The following is a 17,457-nucleotide window of genomic DNA, read 5'->3' as shown; positions in this document are numbered from 1 at the left end:
TAGCAGCAGACAGTTATGTCTTGGGCTGCATAAAAAGAAGCATGGCCAGCAGGTCGAGGGAGGTGATTCTTACCCTCCACTCCTTTCTTGTGAGACCCCACCTGGATTCCTATCTCCAGTTCTGGAATCTCCAGCATAAGAAGGATACGGAGCTGTTGGAACAGGTCCAGAGGAGACCACACAGATGGTGTGAAGGCTGGAGCACCTCTGCTATGAGGCCAGGCTGGAGAAGAGAAGGCTTCCGGGAGATCTTTTAGCAGCTTCCAGTATGTGTAGGGCCTCCAGGAAAGCTGGGGAGGGGCTTTTTGCAAGGACATGGAGTGACAGAACGAGGTGGAATGGCTTTAAATTGGAAGGGGGAAGATTTAGATTGGACATTAGGAAGAAATTCTTCATGCTGAGGGTGGGGAGGCCCTGGCCCAGGTTGCCCAGGGAAGCTGTAGCTGCCCCATCTCTGGAGGGGTTCAAGGCCAGGTTGGATGGGGCTTGGAGAAGCCTGTTCGTGTTGGAACTGGATGATCTGTAAGGTCACTTCCAACCCAAACCATTCTATGATTCTGTGTGAATTCCTTTTGTAAAATTTAAGCAAGACCTGTGCTTCATTTTCTCAGTAATGGGATTTTTTTCACCCCTCTAACTTGTGTTTCTGATATCTTCACTATTGTTAGGAGAGAACTGGAAAAACTAAAGAAGGATTTGGAAGAAGAAAAGCTGTTGCGAAGTAATCTGGAGGTAATACTAGCAATTTGAGGGGGTTTGAAGTTTAGAAGTATAAAGGCAGTGTTCTAGAACTTGTTGCCACAGGAAAGTCTTAATGAACCTGCTCAACCTTTTTTTGTTTTGCTGTGTTAGTGTGAGGTTAGCGTTCTGTTACTGAGCTGTCAAATGTATCTGTGTCAGTTTTATTTGCTTAAGTGTCTTTGAAATAGAAAGGTTATGATTGTAGTGAAAGCTCTGAAGACTTTAGATTATTCCTGCTTTAATACTGACTCTTTTTCTCTCAAAATGTCCATTTTCCAGCTTGAAATAGAAAAATTGAAGAAAGCAGTGACGTCTACATGAGACAGCTATGGACTCAGTTTTTTTAACTCGCCGGGAATTCCAAGCTGAACACAAGGAGAACTGACTCTAATTTCATAATCATGGATGCTGGTGTTCTACAGTTTTAAAGAAAAAATATAGTAAAAAAAGGAATATAGTCTTTTATTCAGAGAGAAGAAAACAGAAAAGAATAATGGTGTAATTTTTTTGCCAATATAAAAGAGGCCTTATTTCTTACTGTGCTGGAATTGCAGACCTTATTTTTTGGTTTGCTTGAAAATACTACTGAATCTGTATAGAAAGGAGAGGGAATTCATAATAGATTTTTATTGAATACCTGTAGCTTAATTTTTAAAGAGATCTATGCTATAAATAGGGTGATCTATCTTTGCAACTAATCTGTAAAATAGTCTTTTGGGAGGGATGGAATAACTATATCGTAATTATAGTCACTACTTTTTCCCCCTACACGCAAAAGGGAATATATGATATTTGTATCATCTTGGCATTCTTACCCAGGGTTCTGTTGTGCCTGTCTGCAGCGAGAATATTAATCATGTGCTGTTTGTACGTTGAGTAACGAGATAGGAATTTGTTGATGCAATGAAGCAGGTGAAACTCCTGTGCATTGTGGTAAGAACAAATGATTCAATCCAAGTAGTTCAGCAGAACGTTTCATCACTTGCACTATGGGATTAAAAAGGGATTTAGGGCTGAATCGTGAAGTTAGGATAAAATCAGTTTTTAAAACCCCAAAATGCAAGAAATAAAGAAGGCTAGAATCCAGTCTTAACCTGTTGTGCCTAGAACATTGCAGCATGGAAAAGTAAACCTGAAGTCACGTGTCTGTGCTTCTGCTTATCTAAACTGAAGGCATCAGTCTTTCTAGTGGTTAAATCTGCATCTTGATGTGTTTTAACAACAGGCAGTTTCTGTTCATAGTATGTCTCCAAATAAATCCCTTCGGAACTTCGATGCTCTCAAAAGGTCTCAATATTTATATATTTATGCCATAAACTTTGAGTACATTGTGTACCTCTAAACTTAACATCTTTTTATTTTAATGTGTGATTGGAGCAGTTGTTTTGACTGCATTGTGCTGGTGTCCAAAACAGTCTTCCACATTCTATGGAAAAAGAGTTGAAACCTTGTGGATTGCCGTTATCTTGAAGCCCTGAGCTCAACACAGCGCACCACAGTAATATAAAAATAGCGTGCAGAGTGATTGGAGACGATGATCTTTATTGCTTTGTCCATTTGATTAAAGAATTATAATTTAGAAAGCCAGACAAATGCATTACTTCCCATAGTAACAACCTTATTTCCTTTTGGTCTCCTAAATGTCAAAAAAAGGCCATGTGATTTGGCAGTTTCACCAGTAAGAAAAGTAATTAATGGGGAAAAATCACAAATATAGTAATTATTTAGTATGTCACTTAAGCAAGTGACATGGGAGTGTTATTTCTTGAGAATATTCGTTTTCCACTGTTGCTGCACTGTAAAATGCGATTATCCAAAAGTCAATTGGAGGATGTTTTTCAGGTGTGGATTTAAATTGTTCATCAAATTTGATTAATGTGCTGGGCAGATTTGCTGGTAATATTTGCTGGTCACATTGCTAATAAGCTGATTCAATATTAATGCTTTTAACTTTTAATTGCCTCAATGCATCAGACTGGAGCCAGGTCTTTATATGGAGGAATCGCGTGCAGCGGGAATGCCTCTCCTCAGACACTAAACTCTTGCTTAGAATTCATTCCTCTAAGTCAGATGATGAAAAGCAAGAATTGAACCTAATGGAATAGCCAATTTTATTATAGCAACCTCTTTGCTGTGATGAGAGCAAGAAACAGATCTTGGCATGGCTTGCTCTGCAGAAATCGTGTCTGCGCGTAAGCGTGTAGCAGATGAATGGAACAAGACAATCAGTTAAAACCACAAATAAAAGATGTTCATTATTTAATGGCCTTTGTTCACTGTAGCAATAAATGACCCAAGTGCAATGATTTGATTTAGTAAAACCCTCTCTTAAAAGTCGCTGCTATGTGTACTTTAGCCATAAGGGAGTTGCCCTGGTGCACATCTGTCTTGTCTTCAGTGAGTGTTCTGTCCTAGAGTGGAAGGGGGAGAGGGTAATGGTTTTGAAGACATTCCACAGTACAATCCTGACAGCAGGATGCTTCACTGACTTGTTTACTGGTGCTGTAAAATGATGCATGCTATCCAAATGCTGCAAATAAAATGAGTTTAAAAACCTACTGAAATGTCTGCTGGGTCCTGTTCAGCAATGTTTGATAAAATCTTTGCAGCAGGACTTCGAGGATGGGAGGAGTGTGCATTATTATTCATATAGGCTCCCCCTGAGGCTTTCAGATTCTAATTCACTCACTGGGATGCTTTGGTTCCTGACTGTCGGGATGACATAGGACTCAAATGATTGGAAAATTTGTTGATTTTCACTGCAAGTGTGACTGGGAGGCTTATCTTCTCATTATCTTTCTAGTCCTTTGTTTTCTTAATATTCTGTTGGTCCATATTCCACTGACATTTCCGTGCATCTTCAGAGCCTTGGTTTAGATCCCTGTTGCCACTCGGGAATACGGATAAATGCCTGTTTGAGTCATTTCTTAAATACATGGTGAAGGATTGAAGACTTGAGAGCGTGGTGAGTTTAAGAGGGGCATGAAGGGGGAAAAGGCAGGTGAGGAACAGAATAACAGAAGGGCAATTTAACGTGCAAGGATTTTATTCAGTCTTTATCCCATTCTCTGAAAAACTTTTGTTTGCATACAGGGTACAGGTTTCAAAGAAAATAATTGCTGGCCTACTTACTTTTTTTAAGTTTATTTAAGTAATCAACATGAAGATAACATTTTTCATTAATGTTGCTTCAGGGAAATGAAGTTTGTGATGAAACTCTGTAATATATTGTCAGGTTTGACTTTGAGTTATGTAGCAAAGTACGTGTTGAAGTTTTAAACAAATACCTTGTATTCATTGAAGTCATAAATTGGCAGAAGTCTCTAAGAGAAATGGTGAAGACAGTTGTTCACAGCTGCCTTTTGGCTGCTATTAAAGTTCTGTTGCTATAAGATGTTCCTGATTGCTGACTGTTTGCTTTCTCGGAGCGGTGTCAAAGCAGCTGGTCGTACATCTTGGGTAACTGGATTTTGCAAGAGCTGAGAAGATGAACCACTCCCTTTCAGGTGCCCAGGCACATCCCTCCCAGCCTGAAGAATGCAAACAGCCTCGACCAGCCTGTAAAGTATGAGAGAGATGGTGCTGCCTTCAGGGTTTGGAGTACTCTCCTTGCTTGTTGGAAGTTGTGATCTGAATATCTTTCTAAGCCTAGCAGCACAGATTCACCCCTTTTCCTTCTGGGAGAAGCATGTGTGCGTGTCTGAGTGTCAAAGTATTCCAGCCTTTGTGTCCTTCACAGCACAACTGCTTATTTGAGATGTTTGGGAATCGAGGAGTATTCAGTCTCGTCGTCGTAGCAGAGGTTTGAGGGGCAAGGGTGTGTGGAGAAGCACAACTCCAGGTGTGTAGGGGGAAAAGTCTTTCTGTCCATACCTTGCCACGACCTGCTCTTTGGCCCTTTTCTTCTTACTTAAAGGGTTGCTGATGTGCCACCTTTCAGTTCATCTCTACTCGGACCTGTCTTGAGAGCAAGTCATTTAACCTTAGGTAGGTTGTGTTGGCTGTGTCTAATTCTGCTTGGTTTAATTCCTACTCGATACCAGTGTGAGACGCAAGGTTGTATCAAAACAGAACAGTAGATAATCCTACCTTCAGGCTAGAGCTTGGGACCTACCTGGTGGCTGAGGAATGACTGAAGTTGTGGTAGCAAACAAAATGCATTCCTTTAGGAAACCCTGTAAGCTCATGGCAAACATGTTACAGGACTATGGAAAAAAAACTAGTGACCCAAGTTCTTCCAAAGCAGCCCTGTGAGTAGAAAGAGCGTTAGGAATTGCTCTTCTGTTATGATAGTCTCCTTGCTGTAAATGACTGGCTTTTTGCTGTCAAGGAGAGGTGGAGTTGAGTCAATATTAAGAGGGCGAACACTGAATATTGCACAAGATCAGACAACTCCCATCTCTCACTGTGGATGCAGCCCATGCAGGAAATGCTGTTGCTTGTCCATTGAGCATTTTAGCTGCCAAGGTGTTGTCGGTAGTGTCATCTTTGCTTGGTGAAGGGTGATGCTTTAACTCAAACAGGTTTTGATCGTGACCTTTTTATGGTCTTTAGTCTAGAAGATCTGTTAAATATGGAAGAGGAGAAGATGCCTCCTCCACCAGGAGGAGTGCGAACCACGGGGGTGTGATTCATCCACGTGGACTCCTAGCAAAGGTGGCGATCTGGCAGTTCTGGGTGTGTTTGTAACCCGTCATTTTGCAGTGCAATGCCTTTATGATCGTCTGCAGGTGCCTCAGTGTTAATCCAGTCTGACAAGAAAAGAAGCCACCTGGTGCCCAAGGTTCTTTCTTCAGAGCACCCAAGCAGCGCTGGGTAAGACCGTAAGAGTGAGACCGGGGCACGATGGCAGCAGATGAATGGCAAGACGCTCGCCTGTGATATCTCAAGGATCTCTCTGTTAATTTTGTGTAGGACAGAACCCAAGCTTCTGAAAACAGTAAGTACTATCACAAAATGACAGTTTTCTGCGTGGAAATTATTGGTGATCAGTGATGTGGAATCAAGTCATTCACTATCTAAAAGGCGTTGACTGCTTAGGCTGTATTTACTTTGCACTTATTTTCTCAGGTTTGTATTCTTATATCCATGGAAATAAATAGGTATCTTAATTATTCCATGGTCTTTTTCTTGTGGTTTTATAATTGGGCTCCAATCAGTGTTGTCACTTTTAAGAAAATCTGAAATTTTCTGATGGTTCAAGTTATAGATCACTCTCCTCTTGGAACCTGCTTTACTTAAATTCACATTTTCCTGGTGTGATCCCTCTGAAAATACAACTGGTATCATTCTGTATAAGACATTTAACTTTTCTCCTTGGATGACTTATGTTGAAGATCCTGAAGTCTCCTGTTGCAGCCTATTTAATCGCTAGGTAACCATGGCAAGTGAAGGTGTCCTTCATCCAGGGGATGATTTCAAGAGGTGTCAGATTTCTAATTGTGGTGTCTTGCATGAACAGCTGAGTTGCCCTTCATGGACCTTTCTCCAAAAAGGACTGCATTGCCTGAGTTTCATAGAACACGTTAAGGTTGGGAAAAGACCTCTGAGATCTTCAAGTCCAACCGTCAGGCCAACACCACTGTGCCTGCTAAGTGACTGGGACCAGGGCACCTCTGTCTGATGCATTCGTGTTGTGTGTTCCTGTCAATAGCAATAGATTATAATTAGATATATATTATGGTGTATCTAAAGTGCTGTAATTGGATGCTTTAGAGGGTGAGGAACAGCTCTATATGCTTTTATATGTGCTTATGTCAGTGTATCCCTGTTGTTTTATTGAAGTGGCAGGGAGTTGCTGCTGAATTGCTTGTTTTGCTCGGTTTCCATTGTTGCACAGGTCGTTGTCTTGGCGCATTCTTGCAGTGGTGAGACTGGGTGGTTTCCATGATGAGTCAAGTGAGATCAGTGTTTGGCTGGTTACATGGGCCAGTATCTCAGTGAGCCTGAGATACCTGGCACTGTCCCAGATTTCTACCTCACTTGAAGGTAACAGCCCTAGGTGGAGTTGCAGCGATGGTTAAATGCAAACTGACTGTGAACTTTTTAGTGATCAAACATGAGCTCAAGGATTCCCAGGTGTGAAATGGAATTACGACTATGAACATAGAAAACATTTAATGATTGCAGAGATGGGAAAAGAATTCAATACAATCCTTTGCCTCAAACCTGTAGGTGTTTCCTGACCACCTCCCTTTCTTAATATTGGCCCGAGTCTTTCGGTTCACTTTTCTTTATCCATTTTAATTCCTCAGAAGAGCTAATCGTTACTAGCTTTAAACCCAGAAATGCTTTTACTGATATCAGTTCAGTTCAAGAGTCTGGCACGAGGCTCTTCTTTAGAGCTAATGTAGAAATTCGTGCATAAACCTAGCTCTTCCTTTTATGATCTTTTCATAATTAACCAATAAACCTGCAGATCATGGGCTGAACTGCTTTAATAAGCTCACCCCCTCAGATTACAGTAGATTATTAATGCAGTAACTTCCACAGCTGAACAGGTTTTTTTGTGTATGTGGAGTTTTGTTTTGCTTATTTTTTTTTCCGGAAAAAGTTCACAGATCATTCTTAGTTGAAAGTCAATAAGTGGTAAATGTCTGAAAATTACCTTGCAAGACCAGTAAACACAATCGTTGCTATGGGTTTAGCTGCTCTCCTACTAGCAACTGGACCATGTTCAAAAGTGAAGAGAGAGATGTCTAAACTTCTTTAACATGCCTTTCTTCCAGGGGGAAAGCAGCCGGTGCGAGGCAATGGGTGTGAGGGTTGCTCACTGCCTGCTTCTTTTGGCTCTGCACTTTTTCCCAGCCTCACCACGCACTGCTCTCAGGGTAAGTTTCACTGGATTAGGTTGCTCAAAGCCCCATCCTGCCTGACCTTGGACAGTTTCAGGGATTAGGCATCTACAGCTTCTCTGGGCAACCTCTTCAGGTGTCTCACTACCTCTTTGAGTGTCTCACCACCCTAATTGTAAAGAATTTCTTCCTCATATCCAGTCTAAATCTACCTTCTTTCAGTTTTAAACCATTGCCCCTTGTCCTGTTGCTGTGAGAGAAAATACTTTGAAGCATTTGATATGTTCAATGTGCGGAGTGACCTTCAACTCAACTTTTGGAGTGTTCAAACATCTGCTATTCAGCCTGCACTACCCAGCAATAATGTGTGATTTCCCAGGCATCGTGAACCAAGCTTTGCTTCCTAGCTGACAGGGGTTGGCTGGCTGTAGATAGACCATTTGACCATGTTCTGGGTTGGGCCTGGCTGTATGACACTCCTAGCAAGTGGTTCTACCTGCGGGAGCCTGGGACACCTGCTTCAAAAACAGGAGAGGAGCAAAGTAGCTACTGGTATTTGTACAACTGTAGCTTTATCCTCTAGCAAAAGTCATGCAGATCGCATATTCTCATTAGCATGAGAAATATTGGAGAGCTTGAGCCCGCTACAGGCTTTTAGCTGAGGAATAACTGCTGGAGGCACGTGTGATCCTGTCCACCATCTCTGCATATCCCTTCAGCAGCAGCGTGCAGCTGAAGGCTTCATATAGAGAAAGAAATGGTTGGTAAAGAGTTTTTCAGTTGTTCTGCATGACCCCTGCATTCTGGACCTCAAGAAGACTGTTTTGGCCTTGAAGTCACCTTTCAAGTTTGTGCCAAGTAGTTCTCTTTTACTTCTGTATTTTAACATTCAATCTACATTCCACTTTTCCTTATTTTTCAGGTTCTCAGTAAGGAATCAAGGACTGCTACTCGGCAAGGTACAGTGAATAGCTGTGTGTCTTTTAATTCTTTGTGAAATGTTATTAGTTATCAATACTTTACACCCCTGATACTGACCTCATTGACCATGCGGTACTGTCTTACACCTTATCTGTTTGACTTGTTTTCTAGATGAGTGCAGAAACCTCATTCCCTGCAAAGATAACGGAGCTGTTTGTATTCACCCTTGTTCTCCCCCCTTCCATGGGGAGACAAGCTTTGTCTGCAAAGACAGAAAGTGGCAAATGTTCACAGACACCTGTACGAGCCTGGATGTTCAGACCCTTTTTGAGGTGAAGTAACTGTTCTGCATCTACCTTGGCCTGTGCTCATTATTTCTTGCAAACCATGGAATCATTAGGGTTGAAGAAGACCTCTTAAGATCAAGTCCCACTGTAAGCTCAGCACCACCGTACCTACTAAACTAGGTTCCAAAGTCCCATGTCTACAAGCTTTTTGAACATCTCCATGGATTGTGCCTCCACCAGCTCCCCGGGAAGCCTGTTGCAGTGCTTCACCACTCTTTTATTAAAGAATTTTCTTCTAATATCCAGCTTAAACCTCCCCTAGTGCAACTTAAGGCCATTCCTTCACGTCCCATTGCTGGTTGCTTGGGAGAAGAGACCAATGCCCATCTCGCTACAACCTCCTTTCAGGTAGTGATAGAGAGTGATGAGGTCTCCCCTCAGCCTTCTTTTCTTCAGACTAAACAACCCCAGGTCCCTCAGCTGCTCCTAAGAGCCCTTGCTCTCCAGCCCGTTCACCAGCTTCATTGCTTTTCTCTGGACACTCTCCAGCAACTCAATGTCCTCCTTGTACTGAGGGGCCCAAGGATTCAAAGTGCAGCCTCACCAGCACAAAGACATCCCCTTCCTCCATACTTTATAAATCTTGGCAAAGGGAAGAAGATGGGATCCTGAAACATTGATTACTTTGGTAACAATTTTGTATTTCATTTTAAATTAAGTGATGGGAAATGAATTTGGGAAATGCCTGTTTGGAAACCTAACTCAGAAATGAATTTGCCTTGTGCACTTGACTAACGTTCTTTATGTAAACCAAGGCAAGGAGTCTGAGATAAGTGCAACACAATTGTCTGTAATAAACAGATGACTCGCTGTAAATTCTCCTCAACGTTATAAAAAAAGAAAGTTATGCAAGCCACTTCAAGAATAAAGCGCTGAATTTAGTTCTTGCCCCTTCCTTCACGTGTGTTGTACAAGCAAGACATTCTTCTCGGGTGAGCTTCAGTCTTGAATTTCAGGCCATCCAGCACGTTCGTTACACATCCCTCCCCTGTACCACTTGCCTGGTTGTAGCTATAGCCTCATTTTCACTCTGTTCATTCCTTTTATCAAGTTTATTTTCCTCTCCTCAGAGAATTTCTCCACGTGAACCCCTTCCAAGCTCTGAAGGACACGTTAGCGTTGCTGGAGGACGCCTTCCTTTTGTAAGGGAAGGAAAGCCAGGGAATGGGAAGCCTGGAGATGGAGCTCAGTATTTTGGTGCTGATAACCGTGGGAATCCTAACTGCCAAGCTGATTTTTCATGCATCGTCCCAGAGATCCTGTCTTCACCAGCCATTCCAGGAAATATTGCTGATATAGTGGAACTGCTAAAGAAAATCTCCCTCCTGTTATCAGAGAATGTCAGTAGAGGAAAAATGCAGGTATTTACTTTCATGGGCTTCGAGAATTTGTTTCTGAGTTTGGCAGAGCATCCATACAGTGTTTCCTCCTTATATGCTCTACTCAACAAAGTGGTGGCTGCAAAGCACGTGGAGGTCACCTGGAAAGAGTTTCCAGAGAGGCCCATGCTTTGTTGTCAGAGAAACAACTTAATCTATCCATACGTGGTGGAAATACTCTGTTTTGCACAAGAGTGGAATTTGGTTTTTTTAAAAGCTAAAGTTTGGAGGAACTGCTATTGCAGACATGGGAGAGCAGTGCAAGGAAGAATTTATTTTTACAGGATGACTTTGTAGGGAAGGCAGCCGTGGGGATGCTGATCCACAATTTGTTGCCATGTGTTACACTATGGAAGCTGAAATCTTTCCCTGATGAGCTTGGAAATCGGAGAGATGGGGGAAAAACTGTACGGAGAGTGATGTGAGCAAACCTGCATAGTGGATCAGCATCTGGAATGGAACTTAGATGTCCTGGTTTTTTTCTCTATATTTGCCTCTCCAAGAATCTTTAGAGCTATGATATGAAGAGGATAGGCCAATTCTGTTAGTGACCGTGGCAATGAGATGTTTGGATTTGGCTGGGATGGATCATGGGAATTTGTTCATTGTCAAAGAAAAATATTCCCTTTATAGAAATCACTCTACCATCAAATAGACCTTTCTGAAGGCTCTACTAAGGGGATAATATCAACATAAAATATAACTTATGTTTTTCATCTTCATTTCAGAGTTACAGCAGGATAGCAAACCATATTCTGAACAGCTCCATCATTTCCAGCTGGGCTTTTATAAAGGACAGAAATGCCAGTTCGATATTACTAGACTCGGTGAATTTATTTGCTGGGAAACTACTTCTAAGAAATGGTTCGGAGAGCATACAGGAACGCTTCATCTCTACAAAAGGCTACAGCATAAATAAAAATATTTCAGAAAAGAGCTTTGATTTTTCTGTGGAGTTCAATAAAACAAGGAATATCACTGGGCGTGTGGTCATTCCAGAAGAAGAGCTTTTGAAGTTACCCAAGACTTCCAAAGCCATCAGCGTTGCACTTCCAACACTTGGAGCAATTATAGAAACCAGCCGGCTGGACCCTGGTTTTGTGAATGGAATGGTTTTATCGGTGTCTCTGCCAGAAGAGCTTCACCGTGTCTTTCTCACTTTTGAAAAGGTGAATAAGCTGGAGAACCTCAAGGCTCAGTGCGTTGGGTGGCACTCTGCCAAGAGGAGGTGGGACAGCAGAGCGTGCGCAGTGAAGTCGGACAACGTCAGCAGCATTGTGTGCATCTGCAAGCACCACCATCGGACCTTCAAATCCTTCTCCATCCTCATGTCCCCCACCGTGCTGCGAAACGCAGTGCTGGATTACATGACGCGCGTAGGGTTAGGCCTTTCCATTTTCAGCCTGGTTCTCTGCCTAATCATCGAGACTGTTGTCTGGCGTCACGTTACGAAGACTGAAATAACCTACATGCGCCACTTCTGTTTGGTCAACATTGCTGCATCGCTTCTCGTTGCTGATGTTTTGTTCATCTTGGCGGCTCTTGTGCACAATACAGCCCTAAACCACCAGTTATGTGTAGCAGCCACTTTTTTCCTTCACTTTTTCTATCTTGCCTTGTTTTTTTGGATGTTTACCCTGGGCCTCTTGATTCTCTATGGATTATTATTAATTTTTTTTAAGTTAAAAATATCTGTATTCATAGCTACAGCATTTTCTATTGGATATGGATGTCCCTTGGTCATATCTATCCTCACTGTTGCTATTACTGAACCGAAAAATGGATATCTAAGGCGTGGAGCCTGCTGGCTCAATTGGTATGAGACGAAAGCGCTTTTGGCCTTTGTTGTACCTGCTCTGAGCATCATTGTTGTGAATGTGATCGTGGTGGTAGTGGTTGTGGTGAAGACAGGAAGATCCTCTGTCGGAGAAGGCTGCAAGTCACAAGATTTGAGCAACATGATCCGAATTAGCAAAAATGTTGCCCTTCTGACACCTCTTCTCGGTCTCACCTGGGGGTTTGGATTAGCAACGATTATTGATAGTCGCTCGCTGGGATTCCATGTTACGTTTGCGCTACTGAACGCCTTCCAGGTAAATTCTGCAAGACTGGGAAGAGTATGTGCTCAGACTTTGAGCCTGGGGAAAAGTAGCAGATCAAAGAGGGGATGGCTGCGTGTGTCGTGCATGAAAAACAGGCTCCAAGCTTTGCTTTTGACTCAATTATTTTACATGACACGTGCACTAGACACCCTGCATTGACAAGGTAGGTGCGGATGAGTAGTGGACCAAAGTAATTAGTGCAAAGTGTGGTGAATTAAGATGACGGATGTAGGCTAAACATAAAATAGACTGGTTCATGTCCAGTAATTGGAAAGATGTCTTATCCTTATCATTTAACAAGGAAAATTCACACTTGTCATTGAAAGTGGTTTTGACTTATCAGTATAAATCATAGAATCATAGAATAACCAGGTTGGAAGAGACCCACCGGATCGAGTCCAGCCATTCATAAACACCCAGTGTTACCTGAAATATTGTTACATACTCAGTTTACCATAGCTTTTCTTGGCTAATATTGCGACTGAGTTGGCTGAGAAAGTCCTGGTTTGTAACCCATCAATCCAGATCGTACTGAGAATTAGCATGGGTTATAAATCCATTCTTGACATACCCGGAGAGCACGTGTGACCTGGGTGGATAAACTCATTTTGCGCTTTGCTGTTATCTGAGTCATAGGTGCTGAGGTCTGTTACACTGACAACCCCCTTTATTTTATTTATCCTTAATGAAATTCTGCTCCTCTACTCTGCTCTCATAAGACCCCTCCTGGACGTCTGTCTCCAGTTCTGTAATCCCCAACATAAAGAGATGGAGCTGTTGGAATGGATCCAGAAGAGGCCACAAAGATGATCCGAGGGTTGGAGCGCTGTGAGGACAGGCTGAGAGAGTTGGGGATGTTCAGCCTGGAGAAGAGAAGGCTGCGGAGAGAACTTAGAGCAGCCTCCAGTACCTGATGGGGCTCCAGGAAAGCTGTGGAGGGACTTTCTCTGAGGGCATGGAGTGGTAGGATGAGAGGGAATGGCCCAGGGAAGCTGTGGCTGCCCCATCCCTGGAGAGGTTCAAGGCCAGGTTGGATGGGGCTTGGAGCCCCTGGTCCAGTGGGAGGTGTCCCTGCCCATGGCAGGGGTGGAACTGGATGGGCTTTGAGGTCCCTTCCAACCCAAACTATTCTATGATTCTAAATAGAATCTAGAAGCATTTAAGAATCATCATGTAATTATGCTGGTTTTGTTAACTATTTTTGCAATTTTTCAGGGATTCTTCATCCTGTTGTTTGGGACACTTCTGGACAGAAAGGTACTTGGGTCACTTCATGACTTATTCTGGATTACATAAATGTTGTCTACACTTTGAGAAACCATTCTCTTTTAATTTTTTTTTTAACTACAGACAAGAGAAGCCTTAAGGATGAGCTACCTTTCTTCTAAGCGGAAGTGCAGCCTAGCAAAGGTAAAGACTTCCTTTTATTCCCCCTAAATAGCTTAATTTAAAATTTATCCCAACTTACCTCATTTGTGCATGGAGAAAATAGAACTATGCACTTCATTCCTGGTTTAACATTCTTCTCAGGTAGGTGCTGAAGGAAATACAATTATCTCTAGAATAAGTTTAGGTTATTAACCTTATAAATATTTGAAGTGGCAATCTGTAGAGTTTTATGAACTTCACATAATCTGCTGCGGTTACAAACTTAAAATTGATACATAACAGCTTTGCTGTTATGTGCTAAGTTTAAATGTGGTGCAGGAGGTCTCTTAAGCCAAACCAACCCCCCCCAAAATACCCTAAAAGAACCAAACAAAACACCAACAAAACAAAAAAAACCCAAACCAAACAAAAAGACCAGCCCCAAACCTCTGCTAAAATTAACTTTTCCTTCCTAATGGAGGAAAAAGAGAAGGGAAGCACTTGAGATTGCTCCATATTTAATAAACAGAGATTACAATTCCTGCTTTTAAAGATCCAGGATCCAAATAACAATGAAGACGTGAAATATCTCACTAGGTTTTAAGTCAGATTTGAAAGTTAACATTCTTTCAAGCCACCACCAACATAAAACTTTGGCAATAAAAGATGAAATATCAGTAATACCATGACTCAGCAACATTTACTGAAAGCCCTGAGTGATCTCGCTGAGCAAAACCTGGTGTGGAAACCACAGCTGGGAACTTGGGTCGACGTTGTCACTCCCCTGGGTGGAGGAGACCACATGTAGGTGTTCACCGTTGCATAACAGAGAGGGGGAAACATTAGTCATCTGCTTGTAAACTTGAGTGTGAATCAGGAACTTGTAGGAGCTGGAAAAGTTCATCACACCTGAAATGCGCAGTATGATTGTTCAAACAAAAAAAAAAGTGTAACCATCTTGTTGCAGAGAGCTTCAGGATACGACTGTGTATCTAGGGTTTAGTGGTGAGTACCTAAAACAGCTGGAAGGGTTATGGAGATTGTTGTTTCATGTCTTCTAGTTTCTCGAGACTCGTAAGAGCCTTTCTTCTGGGTCAGATTTTAAGACAACCATCTACTGTGGTGTTTCTTGCAGGACTTTGAGGCACCTCCTGTTTGAAACGGAGGCTCCACCTACAGGGATGATCTGTCTAACCTAACCTGTGAATTTCTTTTCTCCTAGTCCTAGCAGCGGATGGTTGTCTTCAGTGGATCTGACCAGTGAGAGGAAAAGGAGCGCTTCTTGCACAGAAAACCTGGTTTGAGATGAACCAAAGTGGCTGACCAGCTCGCGGCAGACAGCGATGTCTTGGAGCACAACCAAGGGAAGCATCATAAAAAGCAGAAGAGAAAAGGCCCCGAATCTGCTGTCAGGAGCAGGAAGCCATCAGTGTTGCTGCAGCCCTTGGAGGATACACGTGGATACGTGAAAGTATTTTTCTTACCTTTGTGAAAACTGCTGTGAGGAGGGTTTGTCCTCATTTGCCATTTCAGTGCTTCTATTTCTTTCTTTTTTTTTCATCTCAGTGCAATAAGGAACTGTACAGCATGGGGACTGTTCTAAAGTTATTTAATTTTTAATGATGTACAAATATCGAGCACTATCCAGCTGGTTTTGCCTGTCCTTGATCATGAGTGATTCTTTTAGGTGACATTCACCATTTCCATCTGTCCCCCCAGGACTGATGGACAATGTAACTCTGTTTTTGCATTATAGCTGTTCTTCCCATCTCAGTATTTGCATGTCAGAGGAATAGTGCAAAACCCTTTTTTGGTCTGGCAGGACTGAATTTTCATTCTTTTTCCAGTCCTGCAAGAAGATGACACAGATAAAAAAGACAGAGCACTCTGCAAATAATTAGTTTCCCTCTTTATATGTGAGAAAGCAAGCTTTGAATACACTTCAGAGCTGAATCAGCTGGATGGAGAGAGATCTCCTATTTTCTGTGCAGTGGGAAAACCAAGGAAGTGGTTCATCCGTGTTAGATGGTGTGTCTGGTTTTACTAGAAAATCAGTCTGTGGTTTGAGAAACCCTTTCTAATGAAAGCTTTGAAAATGTTACGGTCTCTTGTCAGGTCAAATAGATACTTATGAATGGAAATAAAGTTGACATTTTGTCATTGTTTCTAGTAAGTGGTGTCATCCACCTCTACCAAAAAATATAGATAAATGCCCTTTAAAACTGGCTGATATTGCTCTAGTTAGAAATAATTCATCCCCTTGTGGCTTCACATACATTCAAAATATAGAAGATTTAATCAAAATAATATTGTTTTATGTCATCGTTGCCCCGTTACTGAAGAGGGAGAAAAATACCCTGGCAGATGAACTATGGGGCATGTGATATGCACTAGGGAAAAACCCACAGCCTGGTGTCTTGTGGGGAAAAGCTGATGCTCTGGAGGACAGAGCTCTGGCCTGGGACATGACAGTTCTTATTCCCAGGACTCTGTTGCTTCCTCTCCTATCTTCTTTCCTCATGAACTCTAGTCTTGGTACAAGAAACTGTCCCTGCTCCTTTCATAAAGCATATTTGCATGTTGGAGAACTTTGATCAGAGACAAAACTGAGCTGATGTGCTGCTGTAACATAAATTTTAAAGGACCATTACCTCAAAGTCTGCTTCGTAGTTTCAAGCAGCATCTTCTGTGCTTTGCCTTCTTCCTCTTCTTGAAGCAGTTCAGGGCTTTTTTTTTAACCTCCCTTCCCTCTGTGCTTAAATTTCCTATATCTCGGAGTAGTCTCAGTTAAACCTTTTTCAGCCTCAGTAGCATCTCCTCCAAGTTCCTGCACGACTTCTCCAGCCCTCCTGATCGTCTTTGTGGCCTCCTCTGGACTTGCTCCAACAGCTCCATGTCCTTCCTGTGCTGAGGACTCCAGAACTGAACATGTTACTCCTCTCTCCCTCAGACACTCTGCCCTTGGTGTTCCTTCACCTGCAGCTCTCCTCCTTGGAGTCCAGTTCCAGGTTTAGATTGTTGCTTGTAGAATGTGTTCCCAGGTCTGGGATGAGTATGTGTTGTATATTTTTTTGTGTATTAATTTAGATATTAATATCAATATTATTTTTATTGTTTTATTAAAAAGCTGTTCATAATTTGAACATTTCTGGTACCTGTAATCAATTTTTTTCCCATGGTTTTGCTTTGAAAACTAATTAGAGGTGTTTTTTATGGAATGGCTTCCATCTGGATGTAACAGAGAAACCATTCTTATGGTGTAAAGTGTGTAAACTCCTTTGCATGCAATCTACAATTCAGATCAATTTGGTTGGACAATGTGTTCCTTCAGGCCCCTGAGGCTCCCATTGTATCTGAAACCCAGCCTGACTTTACTGACACCTTGAGGCTAGTTCAGGCTTTGGAAGAGGTGCATGTCTCCTTGGATTTAGCAAAAATAGCTCATCTGTCACTAATTACTGCAGCCACGTGTAAAGGTCGTTCTTTTTCACAATTGGATGAAGTCATCTTAGGTCAATTTATTTACTTAACTGGGACCAATAGATGGTATTGCAATTTTATTTGCTCAGCAGGGCTAAACTTGAAAAGCCCAGTGCTCTCTTGGTTGCTTAAACATCAGTGTTTAATTATAGCTTGTCATCCCACATGGAAGATGTACATGTATCCTTGGGGTGCTTTTGTTTCAGACTGAGAGTTTGGGTTGAAGAGTGTTGAAGAGCTGATTGATTAGAAAGATCATTCTGACCCTTGGGGAGTGCAAGTCAAGTTTTATAAATTACTTCTTATTTATGCTGGAACGTCTCTA

The 17,457-nt window shown here is 42.1% G+C and overlaps 2 protein-coding genes across 4 annotated transcripts in view; both read left to right on the top strand.

Annotated features, from left to right (window-relative positions):
• CD2AP (CD2 associated protein) overlaps positions 1–4,133 on the top strand; it is a 71,727-nt gene extending 67,594 nt beyond the window's left edge. For both annotated transcript variants that reach the window (XM_069850795.1, XM_069850794.1), the window contains 2 exons: positions 669–732; positions 1,021–4,133. In XM_069850795.1, coding sequence (XP_069706896.1) covers positions 669–732; positions 1,021–1,062 — 106 coding nt within the window. In that variant the 3' untranslated portion in view covers positions 1,063–4,133. The remainder of the gene's footprint in view (positions 1–668; positions 733–1,020) is intronic.
• Positions 4,134–5,519: 1,386 nt separating this feature from the next.
• On the top strand, positions 5,520–15,283 carry ADGRF4 (adhesion G protein-coupled receptor F4). 2 transcript variants are annotated; one of them, XM_069850775.1, is made up of 9 exons: positions 5,520–5,680; positions 7,470–7,571; positions 8,458–8,494; positions 8,628–8,788; positions 9,874–10,164; positions 10,911–12,275; positions 13,500–13,541; positions 13,635–13,694; positions 14,875–15,283. In XM_069850775.1, exons 1-9 carry the CDS (start codon positions 5,597–5,599, stop codon positions 14,878–14,880), a joined length of 2,148 nt encoding a protein of 715 aa, XP_069706876.1. In that variant the 5' UTR covers positions 5,520–5,596; the 3' UTR covers positions 14,881–15,283. The 2 variants fall into 2 exon arrangements, with proteins under 2 accessions (XP_069706876.1, XP_069706877.1); XM_069850776.1 differs by lacking the exon at positions 7,470–7,571 and having other exon boundaries at positions 14,875–15,282.
• Positions 15,284–17,457: the final 2,174 nt, after the last annotated feature.

This window comes from Phaenicophaeus curvirostris, chromosome 2 (genome assembly GCF_032191515.1).
Source record: "Phaenicophaeus curvirostris isolate KB17595 chromosome 2, BPBGC_Pcur_1.0, whole genome shotgun sequence".
NCBI classification, from domain to species: domain Eukaryota; kingdom Metazoa; phylum Chordata; class Aves; order Cuculiformes; family Cuculidae; genus Phaenicophaeus; species Phaenicophaeus curvirostris.
The sequence above is the reverse complement of the archived record's forward strand: the minus strand, read 5'-3'. Positions and strand labels throughout refer to the sequence as shown.

Bases quoted from the DNA above. Each gene is read 5' to 3' on its own strand.
- ADGRF4 (XM_069850775.1), top strand. From the start codon at position 5,597: ATGAATGGCAAGACGCTCGCCTGTGATATCTCAAGGATCTCTCTGTTA. The intron at 8,789-9,873 runs GTGAAGTAACTG...TCCTCTCCTCAG, and splicing joins ATGTTCAGACCCTTTTTGAG to AGAATTTCTCCACGTGAACC. The intron at 10,165-10,910 runs GTATTTACTTTC...TCTTCATTTCAG, and splicing joins TCAGTAGAGGAAAAATGCAG to AGTTACAGCAGGATAGCAAA.